Source organism: Camarhynchus parvulus, chromosome 12 (assembly GCF_901933205.1).
Source record: "Camarhynchus parvulus chromosome 12, STF_HiC, whole genome shotgun sequence".
NCBI classification, from domain to species: domain Eukaryota; kingdom Metazoa; phylum Chordata; class Aves; order Passeriformes; family Thraupidae; genus Camarhynchus; species Camarhynchus parvulus.
In genome coordinates, this window is record NC_044582.1 from 3,311,757 (window position 1) to 3,326,321 (window position 14,565).

The 14,565-nt window shown below is 47.3% G+C and overlaps 1 protein-coding gene across 2 annotated transcripts in view; it reads right to left on the bottom strand.

The window, feature by feature from the left end:
• IP6K1 (inositol hexakisphosphate kinase 1) overlaps positions 1-14,565 on the bottom strand; it is a 36,947-nt gene that overhangs the window by 2,761 nt on the left and 19,621 nt on the right. The window contains exons 4-7 of one of the 2 annotated variants that reach the window (XM_030956617.1): positions 5,318-5,635; positions 2,894-3,104; positions 2,080-2,264; positions 612-787 (exon numbers count right to left, since the gene is read on the bottom strand). In XM_030956617.1, the coding sequence (XP_030812477.1) occupies positions 612-787; positions 2,080-2,264; positions 2,894-3,104; positions 5,318-5,540 (795 nt within the window). In that variant the 5' untranslated portion in view covers positions 5,541-5,635. The remainder of the gene's footprint in view (positions 1-611; positions 788-2,079; positions 2,265-2,893; positions 3,105-5,317; positions 5,636-14,565) is intronic. The other variant, XM_030956618.1, reaches the window with a different exon arrangement.

The window sequence follows — 14,565 nt, forward strand, 5'->3', positions numbered from 1 at the left end:
GGCTCACGAGTCCCAGTGCCCCAAAAAGGCATGACACAACTGACCCCAAAAGTTAAAAAGCCAAGTCTTACAGCAACTCAGACAATCCTCTGGCAGCAGGAGCTGCTGACACCTATTGCCAGTGATCACATGGCAAGTGATTAATGAGGAGCCCTCATTGCTTCAAAGTCTGTGGGCAGAGATTTGGGTTTACAAGATCTGGTTCCTTCGGCAGGTGGGGAAAGGAGCGATTATTGCACAACAGCAAACCCTTGTGCACAGGTCCAGGCACAGCAGAGCAACTTTTTAACAATGCAGTATAGAAGGAAATGTCAGACACTTCCATACCCAGGCATTATGATTCTGGCTGAACACTAAGCCACAAAAATAATTTTATTAGAAAATCCCCTGACTGTCTGTGAACAAAGGAGCTCTAGACAATTGAGGCTATCTCAGGGAAAGCAGGTTCATCTGTTTTAGGCTTAGAAATGAAGACAAAAATAGCAGGAATGCTGCTGTACCTACCTGCAGAGGGAGGTTCAAATTCAGTGCTCAGCAGGAAACACTAACTGGGAGGCTTAATGCAGCTGTGAAAAGGAAGGTACAGCATCTGCAGTCTGGGGGATCCCTACCTGCATCCCACACACACGCACACCCAAGGTGGCAGAAGTGCTCTGTTCACACTTCTTCATCTGCCGAGCAGCCTTCTCCTCAGAGGCATCATCTCCGTGCTGTCTGGTCCCCATCTTCAGATCAAGCACACAGGGAAGCTTGAAGTGATGCACCACGTTCTCCAGCAGCAGGAACTCTGGGATATGTGTCAAGGAGAGCTCACCCACCACACACACCTGAGGGCTACCACAGACAGGGACCTGGGCCAGCAGGAGATAGGGCTGGACAACAAATAGGAACCAAAGAACAGACAAGACAAACAGCTTGGTGACCTGAAGAAAAGGACAAAACTCAAACAGTGAACCCAGACTCTGACAGCTGGGAGAAGGAAACAGCCTAGAAAGTGGAACAGCCAACAGCAGGAAGGTCACATGCAGTTGTACTGGAAATTCAGAGGGGAAACTGAAAAACAAAACACTGGTGTCAGGAAGGACATAGTATGCCAGTAGAAACTGCTGATCCATTAAGAGAGAGCTTAAAGTCTAATCAAATTAGGCATTTGACCATATGGATAAACAATACAAAGCCCATGGACTGAAAACTCAAGGGTCAAGTAACGGCAGGGTTGGTCTGTCCAGAACAGCAGCACTGCCCAACACACAGAGGGGAGCTGGGGAGGTGACAAAGCCAGGAAACAGAACAGTAACAGGAGCCCTCTGTCACCAGCACACAATGGGCATGCCCCTGCACTGGGGCACAGCACTGAGAACACATCCCAGGCACTCTGTTACAGCAACTTGTTCCAAAAGGGGGAAAAAACACCCCAAAACTTTGCCCCAAGGAGTCGCACAGGGCACAGATCAACATGTAAAATCTGAAAGGGCAACCAGAGCACAGCTGGATTAAATGTGCAAGAGCCAAACTGTGTTTGGTTTAGAAAGAGGAACTTCATAAAAGTAAGTAAGTGTGCTTAAAAAGGAGAGGGCAGCCAAAGAGAATGACTTCTCTGCAAGTGATGCAAGCTATTTAAAAATAAAATCTGGAGTCTCCAAGCCCACACTTGAGAATTGGAGAAGGAAGCCCAGGCAGCTAAAATGATGAATACAGCTATTAAAAGTAAGCTTGTTTCTATGTGAGGAAAACAGAATCCAGGTGAAACAAAATAACCCCGCAAGCTGGCAAGTTCAGCAAAAGCAGGAGAAGCCATTTGTGAAGGCACAGAAAACAAACCCATCTCCAACCATATGAAGAAGTCAGTCAGACTGCCTGAAGATGGACTGAGATCTTTAGGGCCCCTTCCAATCCAAACCATTCTATCAGTGTCACAGTAGGGGAAGCAGGAAGGAACAGCTAAAAGGAACATGTAACTCAACTGTGGCTGAGCACAGAAATGCCAAGGGAAATGCAGGCCTGGCTGCCTCAGGCACAAACGGGTAAGGGCAGGGCAGCAGCAGCCTGACACACCCAGCTGTGCCTCCCAAAGGATACTGTAGAGCTTCCGGTCCTTGGACTCAGACCGCATGCGGCTCAGCTGCTGCTTGTGGCAGCGCAGGCTCCAGGGGTTATAGCTGATCTTCTCGGAGCTCAGGCCGCTGTTCCCATCCAACATCTGAAATGGAACATCTGAGTGGATGTGCAAGTCCACCCTGGGACTCTTCATTTCCTGGATGCTGCTGGTGTAAAGACAGAACAAACCTGCCTGTTAGAATCCGTCAGTTCTTCACACACTCACAACTGTCACATCCTCCCCTGGCACGCAACCATCTCCTGTTCCTTCTCCTGCTGCACACAATGCAAAATCTTCTAACAGCAAATCCTCACCAATACCCTGGGCTGTGGACCCATGCTCCAGGATCTGGTCTATTTAATATCTCTGCTAACAGAGCAAACAGGAACACTTGCTCTGGTCTATTTAATATCTCTGCTAAGAGAGCAAACAGGAACACTTGCTCCTTGGAAGCTCTGGCTGGGGTGAGGAGGTAGAGGACCCATATTCAAAATACCCTGGGAAGAAACCCCTGGGTTAATAACCAGATGGACTGAAGAGTGTTCAAATCTGCTCTGTATGGTTTGGTTCCACATCTGATACACTGCCAACACTTACCCTGTATCATTTCATATGGACGAATTGGTCCTGAACCCAGCAAAACTCCTGACACTGTCTGCAATGCCAAACTCTGCTGGGCTAGCAAGTGCACAACAGCCTGGCCACCTTAAGGAATTGCAGAACATCCTCAACCAAAGGAGTAAGGAAGAGAGATCTCCTGATATTCGTGTTGTCACTGGGCCCTCCAGGTTTTACCTTTCGGTGCTGTCACTGGCCAGGCCAGGCTTCTCCTCCTTGTGCTCGGTGCCGCTGCTTGACCTGTGAAGGCTCCGGCGCGAGTGCTTGCGCCGTGGCTGGTCCCTCTCTGGCAGATCATCCTGCTCCAGAGCCTCGTTCTCCACATAGGGGTAGGCCACCAGGTTAATGTAGCCATCACTGTCTCCCTCAAAACAGACAGACACCACACCTGCCAGGGAGAAGTAACACGTCAGTTCTCCCGGAGGAGGGAATGCACAACCATTATCAACCAAATGTTCTGCGGGAGAGAGGAAAAACGCAGCTCACAGAGAAGCAAAGCAAGCCCAGAGCAATGAAAGAGGGGGAAGCTCTGCCACCGCAGGAAATAAGGACAAAAGTGCAGCTGGTAGGCTGAGGGTGTGATTTATTTCCTTCCTTCAGTCTTGCAGCAAATGTCAAACTGGAGAGAGTCAAGTACAGTCTGCCAAGATGCTGAGGGGAGCAAAGCATGTAAAATAATATCTGGTTTGTTTGGATAAGTACCCACGTCCTGCAGAAACGTTCCTGCTGTTGACAGGGACATCACTGGCCAAGCAGGACTGTGCTTTCTCTGCTAAAGGAGCTTTCCAGCATCAGAGCAATGAACTACAGAGCCCTAAGGCTGAGGTGACAACTGCCAGTCTTATCACAAACCAGCCAGCCTCACAAAAAAGGGATCTGCAAGGGCCCAAGCCTTCCTAGCAATAAAAACAGGGGGCCCTGGAAGCATAACTACCTCTGCCAAATGCAGGCAAGCAGGACCATGTGTTCTGTCCAGTTTCACCTTCTGAAGGCTCCTGGAAAGCACCACAGTCCAAGGGAAGTTACAGATCTTCCCCAGCACAGACTCAGAATGTATCTGGCCAGCCACAGAGCAGGACCGCTGACACTTCCAGTTAGGGCTGACATCTTCATTTCTGGGGCTACTGCCCCAACCCTGAAAATGAGGCCATCAGCCTATCTCCTGATGTGCAACGACAAAATGTTTCATTATCTTGTCACTAGTATTGACTAGCTGCCAGGAGTTTCAAATGACAGATGCACCGAATCAAATTTCTCACAAACATGAGGAAACCTTGCCCTGCCCAGCCGATGCAGGCCATCCTGTCCCCATCCTTCTTTTCTCCTTATCTGCACAGGACAATGTTAACAAGGTTCAGGTGGCTGAAACACGGCTCCAGAATGTGACTACATAAATGCTACTCCAAGTGCTGCCTGGATGTGCCCAAGATACCTCTGTGAAGTCTTACAGTAACATCCAAGAGGTCAGACAGAAGATATTGTACCCAGTGTTCCTCTCCCCCAGATCAGTAAGATTTCTAGGACTATGAGGAAACTGCATAGGATGAAATCTCACACTGGGAGGGATGTGCACATCCCATGCCATTAGGGTACCAGGAAGTACCTGACCTCAAGAAGACAAGAGTCCATCTGGACTATCAGCTTCATTGGTTTTAAACACACCTCCCCAAGAAAAACTCACATCATATGGACTCTAGGAACTACACAGGCTTCAGTGGGATTTCTGATGGGACACTAGAGCACTGTGTGTCCCCAGAATGGCTGGAGGGTTAAGAGAGGACCCATCTGTTGCAGACTGTTCCCCTCACTCATGACAACCTGTGTGCAGACACCAGGAGGGAAGCTGACACTGCTTTGAGACAGTGAGGCTGCAGCCAGATGCAAAGGCAAGACCCTGAACAGATGGTGGTCCCAGCTGTCTGTAAAGCCCCACCTTCCCAGTGCCATGTGGAGACAAAGCAGCAGAGGGAACAGGAACACTGAGCCCCCAGAAGCCTACCTGACCACATCCCCATCCTGAACACAAACACACAAGGCTGGAAACCTATCGAGCTTCTCAAAGACACAGCTGAGCTGCCAACCTCCTACAATGACACAGGCACTGGAAAATTCCACTCCTTCAAAGCAGCTGGGAACAAGGTTGCACCTCAGCACTGGGAAAGCCATATTTCCTGCTTCAGCAGCTTGCTGCTATGGGTCCATAAAAGAGATGGGATGAGGAAGCAATAAATTACGGAACTGGAATGTGCAAATGCTCATTCTATGATCTGGCTTCATTAGCTCAAGGTCAAGGCTGTAATTGACAATAACTTGGTAATAAAACTGCTTCAGTTACACATCCATAACCTTACACTTTGGACTACAACTGTCACACTGCATACTCTCTGCCTAGGAAGAGAAGCACATTCAACTCAGTGTACCTACCAAAAAAACCAAACTTCCTCCCTTCCAAGTGTTGCTATGAAATTGCCAGCCTGCAAAAGGGAGTTCAAAAAAAGCAATATGACCCCGAAAGACAGCAAGACAGCAGCAACTGCAGGAAAATGGAAGGGCAGGTTCTTCAAGGCTGTAACTGCATTCTGGAATGGTTAAGAGCCTCACCTTTGTACTCAGGTGTGAACTCCTTCATTTCTGGGGGCAGGGACTCGTAGAAGCGCTGCTCCCGGGTGATGAGGGGCTTGCAGACAGTGTGGTCGTCGTAGCGCATCATGCTGCTGTGCCCGCCCACCTGGTGGATGAAAGGCTCCAGCAGGACCCCCCGGTCTCCAGAGCGAGTGGCATTCTTGCCATACTTGCCCACTTCCATGGTTTGACAAACACACATTGCGTTGGGCACCCGTTGCACTCTTGGAGCATGGGGAGAGCCACATGGGCTGGGAGGGGTAGCTCAGCACTGGCAATTTGCTTCCTTGCAGTGATCTGAAAAAGCAAGAGACTCCTGTTAGTAAAGGACCACTTACACTCCTTGTTCACTAGGAGAAGTTTATGGTGCTTATTTATATCCATATCCTCTTCTGTTTTCTGTTTACATCTTGCTTGTTCCAGCACGCTCCTCACCACCTCTTTAATCCTACAGGGTAAACACACACTAATTCAGAGGCAGTCCTATCCAGAGCTCCTCCAATAGGATTGAGAGCAGACAGGGAAAGGAGGAAATACGGCTATTTTAAGCCTCCCATCTTTATAAAATATTATTTCCTTCCCAGTTCATTTCATTAGTAAGGCAATGGAGCAGACTGTGAGCTATAGCCCACACCTGCCTATCAGTACTGGTGACTGACACAGGCAGTACAAACACTTCCAGAATCTGAAATCCCCTCCTCATGCCTCTGCATTTTTAACATCTAAGTAATTCCTGTTCACCTGCTACTGTCACACTGTTTCCTCCTTCAGTGCTCACTTCTCTTCAGGCACTGACATTAAAGATGCAGAGTAAGACAGTCATTCTGTCACTCTGTCACTCAGCTGGAACTGAATGGATTCTGCTCAGATTCTCTCCTTTATTACTCTCAGCCTTTCAGGACAATTTTCTAATGCTTTCACAGCACCTACATGCACAACAAGGCCCTGATCTCCAGAGGTAAGCAAGATATACCACTAATTCCAAATGAGATTACAAGTGCTTTAGAGAAGCAGATGGTCTTTTAGTGTTTGCAGAGTGCCCGGTACAGCCACAGGATGACGGAAAAGTAAAGCTGCCCAGATTCTCTCAGATGACTTGCCCTTTTTCCAGCTTAGATCACAGCTGCCCCTGAGGCTGCTGGGGAAAATGTCACAGGATTTCCTCATGACGATGAGTTATCCAAATGTTGGTACAAGAACCAAGTGGTGACTACAGTTTCCGAATGCACCGAATTTCCAGTTTCTTCACTCAGTGATGGCCAAGGGCAGTTAATTTAAGAACTGAGGGATCCTGGAGGCCTGAGCAAGGGACAGGGCTCAGGCTGTTCCTCGGCTGGCCACGGGATGTCTCTGCAGCTACACAGCACTGCCAGGCCGGGGGAATTCTGCATGAACACAAGCTCATCTCCCCCAGTGCAATTCGGCCACGTCAGAGATGAAGCTTGAGAGATTCAAAAGGAGGGGTGACACTTCATAACATGTTTAACCCAATCAAACCCAAATTCCCCACAGCAGGACAATGCTTCTCTCTCCTTGTCTGCTCATTCCTGCTTGCTCCCTCGCCCTGGGTTTTTGGGATAGCATGAGTGTGTACGTACACTTGAGTTGAATCATCTTGCTGATCCCGTGGAAAACATTTCCTTTTGTGGTTACATGACCACACCACCACATTCAGTGCAAGGGGAATAATGTGAATATTTAGCTGGCTTTTAAGGCAGGGGCCAGGAAACAGGAGGGGAAACCCCCATAACACAGATAGTCCCTCTCTGTAGTAACTCATGTCAAAGTCTGTTCAAGGCATCCCTCAAACTCTGTCTCCCAAACTCACTCAGAGTCTAAGCTGAACCACAAACAAAAACATGCTGGGGATTTCTCTCCTCCTTTTTATTTGGTTTATCAACAAGAAATTTCAGCAGCAGACACTCACATGTTTTAGTTGGGTTTAACAGTTAATATCCAAGAACAAGTGAGGTACCACCATCTGCAAGAGATCAGCATTTCACAGAACCCAGACAAATCTTTCACAGACTAAAGTCTCCCCTTCCTGCTGCAGCTCTGTCTTGGATTCAATTCCTTTTATTTTGCCAATGACTAAAGCAGAGCTTTCAGCTATTCCAAACAACACAGAGGACAAACTTAACTTCACACCTTCCTGTAGTTTAAACTTCACAGGACAAGAGAAGTACAAGATTTATCTGTGTGACAGTTGCTGTGCTCAGAAGACATGTCCACGATGCTCAGGACTGCAGTCATCCAAGGGCTGCTGGGAAATGGCTGTGGCCACCAAGTGTCCTGGGCTCACAGCCAAGTACCCCAGCACCCCAAGGAAACCCCTACATGACAAACTGTGTGTGTGCAGGCTGCCTGGGAGGAAGTGAAAGCCATAAAACCAAAACATTCTGAGGCTGCGACACAAGAGAAGGAGCTGGGCATCGGGTGGGGAGAGAGTCCAAAGCCAGATACAACTGCTCTACACATGCATCCACACACTCTAGAGAACCAGTCATACAGGCAGTATTTTTCCATGTTCAACTGAATGTGAGAAAAAAAATTATTTTGTGGCAAGCAGCATTTTGGAGGCATTTGTAAAGAGGAAGATTTCCATAGGGCTTGAGAAAGAGACACTTTATAGCTCAGATCCAGCTTAGTGTTTTTCATCAAACTAACTCAAAGTAAAGGGTTACTACTAAACATGGATACTATCCACAAACAAAGAGAGAAGAATCCCAGCCGTTTCAAACGAATATAAAGCAGAAAACTATTTGAAGTCCTAAATATTACTCACCCTTTGTCTGTTAAACAAAAGCATGAGTTCAACTATTTTAGCTGGCTTATAAAATTCAAAGTCCTTCCAATTAAACTGCAAAACACAGTGCACAGACTAAGAAACAGCTTGAGGGAGACCAGTTCATTTAGGCAGACCCTTTGGTATCACCACTGCAGCTCAAGCAGCAGTGAAACACCCAGGTCAGCTTAGCACCCCTTTCCAACAGAATGATCTCTCCTTAAAAAGACAAAGTCTCCACTGAGCTGGAGTCAGGAAAGGTGGGGGGTGGGGTTTAGGAGCAGAGTTATCTGTGACTACACAGACATACAACCCCCATATTTCATTATCCTCCCCAGTAACAGACTCATGCACTGGAACAGCATTTGCTCTACAATATTTACGTCTAGACATCTCTTTGTCAGTGTATCTGCTCCAAGTCTGATCTGCATACCTCACTGTTTAAACACTTCCTGGCAATAAGATCTGTTTTCTTGTAGTAACACATTTCCAAACAAAATTCAGTAAGACATCCAAGATAACTCTGCTCTTCCTAACCCATTAAGTGGGGTAAAACCCGTCCTCAAAACCAAACATCACCCTCCAGCAGGGAATATATCCCTTTGTAGAAACAGTGCTGTGCTCTTGAAGACCCAGCCAGAGACCTCTAAAACATTACTGAACTCTGGCTGAAGACCACAGGTGTCTTACCAGACCAGCATCAGACCCAAGGAGATGCTCCTGCCAGTTCACAGAGCCAGAGAACAAGAACAGCAACATCTCCTCTGAGGGTGTCACTTAAAGGAGACAGAAAAATGAGCCCTGGAGGTCAGCACATGATGAGAGGTGAGGGCAGGGAGCTGCAGTGCCATGGGTGTGAGAATTACTGCTGAGCGCCCCACGACGCTCGCTGATGTCCCTGCTCTCTGTAAGCCATCTTGTACGGGAACACTGGCAATGCTTCACGACTCACTGGTGAAGCTACTTCCCTAAATAAAAAGGAGAACAAATGCTTTAAATTGTGATGAATCACCCAGCAAGAACACTGCCTGCCCTCAGCAGCTCGCACATCCGCGTTCCCACACCGCCGCTCCTCCGACTGCAGCCCCAGGCCCTGCCGTAACCAGGGCTGAGGCAGATGGCCACTGATGACTCTGGAGAGAGGCCACAGGCAAGGGATAAATACAGACCTCAACGTCACCATGACACAAGCTGGACTTTCCCTGAACAGCCCCAGAGCACTCAGGAGCAAAGCACAAGAATAGAAAATACCAGTATAGCAAACAAGAGGAGTACAGCATTTGGTCAATTGGTTCCTGGTGAGCTAGACTCATTAGCAAAGAAAAGCAGAAGCATCTGTGCTGAAAAGCAGAGTTGTTTCTACTCATGCTGGATTGGATGAGGTATGAGAAGAAAATCCAGTCTAAGAAAGTTAAAAAAAAAGTGTTTCCCACTGTGCTAGGAGATCAACTTCCCAGCACAAAGGCAGGTTTGAAACATGTCTGTCTAGTCAGCAGTAAATGGAGATGAGCCCTGGGACCTGGGCAGAGAACACAACTCTCCAGGAACCTGCAGCAACACTTAGGAGGTAACCAGAAACATTTGGCCTTGGTGACATCCAGGAAGCTACAAATTTTCCTAGCTTACTTAAGCACATAGCTTTGAATCCTGAGCCTTCTCATGCATCTTGTCCAACACTTGAACTACTACTAAATATCCTTTTTGGACAGGCTGCTCTCACCATGACAAGTGTGGCTCATCAGATTGAGGCCAGGAAGTGGAACACAATCTATATACACGCATCCAAAGTGGAACAGAAGTCTTAGGAAAAGCTGCTCAAGAATTCTAGCTGAGGAGGAGAATGGCAGCAGGAAGTGCAGTGAACAAGGCCTTGGAGAGGACAAAAACCACTACACGCATGCTCCACCCTGTGCCATGAGCTGAGCTTCCTTCACCAATCCTCTTTCTTCCTCATCAACAGGGCACATATGCACCAACTGCTAAGTATTCACAAGGAAAGAGCCTGATCTACTTAAAATAGAGCTTGTCTGAACCTAGGGAAAGGTACTATAAGCTTAATTTTATTTCCAATCCTTAGACATAGCCTGTTTCTGGCTCCTAAAGATCTGAAGGAAGACTCTGCTGGTTTTAACTGGGAGAGTTAATTTTCTTCCTTATAACTTGTATGGGGCTGTGGTTTGGATATGTGCTGAAATCAATGTTGATAATAGAGATGTTTTTGTTATTGGTGAGCAGGACTAACTGAATCAAGGCTTTTTTTGCTTCTGACACTGCTCCACCAGTGAGGGAGCTGGGGGTGCACAAGAAGCTGGGAGGCAACACCCCAACTGGCCCCAGGGAAATCCCAGACCATATGGTGTCAAGTGTAGCATACACAGCTGGGGAAAGAAAAAGGAGGCAGGGATGTCTGGAGTGATGGCCTTCTTTTCCAAGTCACTGCTACTGTGATGGATCCCTGCTTTCCTGGGGACATCTGAACACTTGTCTGCCCTTGGGAGGTGGGGAATGAGCTCCTTGTTTTACCTCCCTTGTGCCTGCAGTTTTTGCTTTACCTGTTAAACTGCCTTTATCCCAACCCACAAGTTTTGTCACTTTTACCCTTCCAATTCTCTCCCTCGTCCCACCAGGAGGGAAGTGAGTGAGTGGCTGTGTGGGGCTGAGCTGCTGGCTGAGGTTAAACCACGACAGACTACTTGTGCCATACTTCTATCACACTGATCACAAAGCTTCAGCACTTCTGCCAGCAGCCTGCGAGACCAAGAATTTTCTCCCCTTCTTTTCCTAAGAAAGGAGCGGAAGCCAAGGCTTTTCAGCTCTTTCTGAGCAAAGAGAGGCTGAGCCATGTACTTTTAACTCTGGCTGGACTGACGAAACCACTCACTAAAACCAGCGCGTAGATCTGGGCTTAAACAAGGCTTTTTCTTCTTAGAGGCCAGATTAGCAAGAATTGCAAAGGCCCTTCTGCTGTCACCTACACATAAAGCATGGCAAGCTCGCAGGGAGGGATGAGGTACTGGGAGTCCTTGTCAGGGATTCAGACCCAGGACACAGACAATACCCCTCTTTTCACACTGGCACACTACAGTGGTAGCCTCTCTCTCTCTGTTTTTATTTCTTTTTTAAGCCAACTCTTAGCACACAGCCATTAACAAGGAAGGTCTGTCACATTCAGCAACATATGGAGCAGGTACTCTGCAACATTTTGTGAACACCTGCCATGCAGCTGTCTGTACACATGGGTAACCCAAGCTGGGGCTCAAATGGCCTCTTCCAGCCTGTATTCCTGTCTGGCCTGATGCTGGACAAGCTGGCACTGCTGTGATAAGATCAGGCTGGGGAGCAGTGGAGGACTGCACGTAACAGGGATGATATGATTTAATTCCCTTGCTGCTCTTTTCTCCAGGCTTCCTCTTCCTCACTGGAGACATGGAGGGCACAGGGACCTGCCAGTCCTTGTCACTGCTATCAGTGTCACTGCAAAGGCTGCAAGAAGGGCCAGTCCTGGTCTGGTCATCACCCCTGCTTCCTCTCCAGTAGGAGGGGGGGATGAGCAAGAGGGAACTGAGCTGCTGAATCCTCCTGCTGCACCTTGCCACAAATACACCCTGCCTTGGTAGAAAAGGGCACCTTCCTTCTCTGCTCCAAAGCACTGGCTGCAGTCCAAGCCTGAGAATCCCCACAGCAGTAAAACCTGACAGAATATGTACAATAAAAGGTTGCTTTATCAGTACCAACCCAGAAGACTTTTTTCCAAGCCTGTGCCTAAGAGAGCAGGGTCATCCAATATCGGCTTTGCATTTTATAGGAGAAATGAGATTATGACACATGCTTTCTAGAGAAGGGCTTAGGGAAGATCAATGCTTGTGAGGCCTCATTGCTCAGCTTTCTGTGAGCTAATTTCTGGCTTCACATCATTTACAAAGAGGAAGAAGTCTCCACAGGTTACTTTTAAATTATTCCAATGCAAAAGCTGGCTGTTCAACACAGCTTTCCAATCCAATGGTCAGAGACAGTTAGAAAGGAACATATTTTCAACAGTCAAAAGCCACAATGAATCAACCTAACCCACCAAGAAAAGACATTTAAAAAAAATTACATTAGTTCAGGGGCTCAGAAACTCATCAACAGGCAGAAAATTGTCCCTGCATTGTCAGCATGACAGGGAGAAAAGAAAAAGATTCATGCCATTCCCACTGAAGAAGCCTGGCTCAAAGACTAACTCAGAATTTGTAATTCAACTTATGGACTGAATAAGCAGAGGGAACAATTTTACCTCCTGTCTCAAAAGATCTTATGTTTAAAATTTTCATCTATAATAAAGTATACCTACTCTTTAGCCACAGACCTTGGCCTCTTCCCTGACAGTGAGGCTTAAATAAGGCAGCCACAACCCTAAGGAAGTCCTGCACAGTCATCCAAGTAACCACCCACACGCCTCCCCAGCAGGAAGATGATGGAATGACCATGCTGAGTGCAGCATGAGGAGGAGCCCATTCAGAAACTGCGCTTTCATGTCAGCTGTGGGTACCAAATGCTACAATCTCAACAGCATCAGAAGGCAGGATGGAGGAGCAGCTGAATGCAGCACAGCTGCTGACAGCAAGAGGATGAGTCAGAGCTGGGGATGGCTGTGCTGAACCAGAGGACAAATGCACAGTGAGCACTGCTGGCAGGAAAAGGGAGGTGTGAGATTTTGTGGGAGCATGGACACAGCTCAGCCAGATGGGTGGCACAGGGAAGGGCTGCTCAGCACTGGGGAGCTGCCCCACCAAACCGAGGAGAATCCACTGCAGTCAGGCAAGCAGGTCCAGGTTTGTGTTACAACAGGGGTGAAGAGAACAACTGGCACCTCCTAAGTTCTCACCTCATCTTCTCCTGTCTTAAAATGCCCCAGAGAAGACCTTGAAGGCATCATGCCAGAGCCAAGGAAAACAATTTTGCCTAATCTCCTATAGAGTAACTGCTGGCCTCTGAGCTGAAAGGTGCTGTCATCACCCACATGTGCAAACACCTCTGGAGCCTGAGCTCCCACTCCCACCTCCACATGGACTGGACAAAGAAATGGCTGTGCACCTCAGCCTTGTGTCCCTAAGACTCCTAGCGCAGGTGGAAAGATGGGACAAGATTCTTCCAGCTTCTGTAGAGAGGAAATGAGGAAACTTCCAGCAAAAGCACCAAAATCACAGAAAAAGGAAGTACTTGTGCAGCAATAAGAGCAGTTTTTTCAGGCTTCAGAGTGTGGTTGACAGGAACTGAAAGGAACAATCAATGTGCTGCACTTGTCACCCAGAGCAAGCAAAGCACAAGGTGCCAAAGTGAGGATTCTACAAAAGGAAAACCAGTCAACTCTCCCAACTCAACAGCAAGGGCACACACAGTTTCAGACCTTACATGAGCAATGGAAAAAGAGAAAAAAGGTGTGTTCTCTGGCTCTTTGTCCTCCACAATCTTATAAAAAATAAGGGAAGATAAAGAAAAACACAGAAGAGATTTTATAGTTTGGGTTTTTTGCTATTTGAAGATAAAAGTCAAGAAAAAAAAATCTCTTTTTTTTCCTGCTTTCAGAATGTGTAAAACCAGTGAATTAAGAAAGAAAACCCAGGTGAACACCTAGACCTCCAGCTCTGACGGGGAAATGACAGCGGAAACACATACATCAAAAGTTTGGTCTGCACAAGAAAAAAATGCACATTGATACTTCATTCATCCACCATGTTCTCTTCAGGCTGGTAAAACAGGGAAGTTTTTGGGCTGAAAAAAGCTTGCTTGAGTCAGTTGCTCTATAGAGTGATCCTCCACAATGGAACCAATGCCATCCAAATGCCTGGCTTTAAAAAACCACCCAATATTATGTTGAGATTCCTTCTGGCACTGACTGAAGTCAGTTTCTAACTCCTGCTTCAGTTATTTCTTCAGACCATGGTTGCACAGGCAATCCTTTGCCATCTGAACAGCATTAACAGCACCCTCCCACTCAACTCTGCTGCACTGGTACAACTGTTTGCAGCCTCACCATGAATCAAACTAGGGAAGTGATCACAGTTAAAAATAAACCAGCACTTTGTTTTGTTTTTTTTAAGGATTACTTTTCAACCAGGTCAGATCCCCAATCTATTGTGCAGCTGTACAAACAGTTGTATCAGCACAAGGTGCCTGAATTGCTGATAGTTATCCTCGTGCCAAAAGCCAACGTTTGCATTCCCAGCTCACCTCATTGCATGGCTGCTGCAGAACAGGATCTCTGACCAAACAACACGTAGGGGACCTGACTGCCACTGCTGCCAACCATGGAGGGTCTCTCCAGTGAGACAAAATGAGGTCACACTGATGTCTACCCTACAGCTAAGGCATGGCTACTGAGCTCCCTCAAGCTGTTGCTTGTCCAAAATTATATGTCATTTTTGCAGCCTGCATGCTGAAATAAACATAAAAACATGACTAA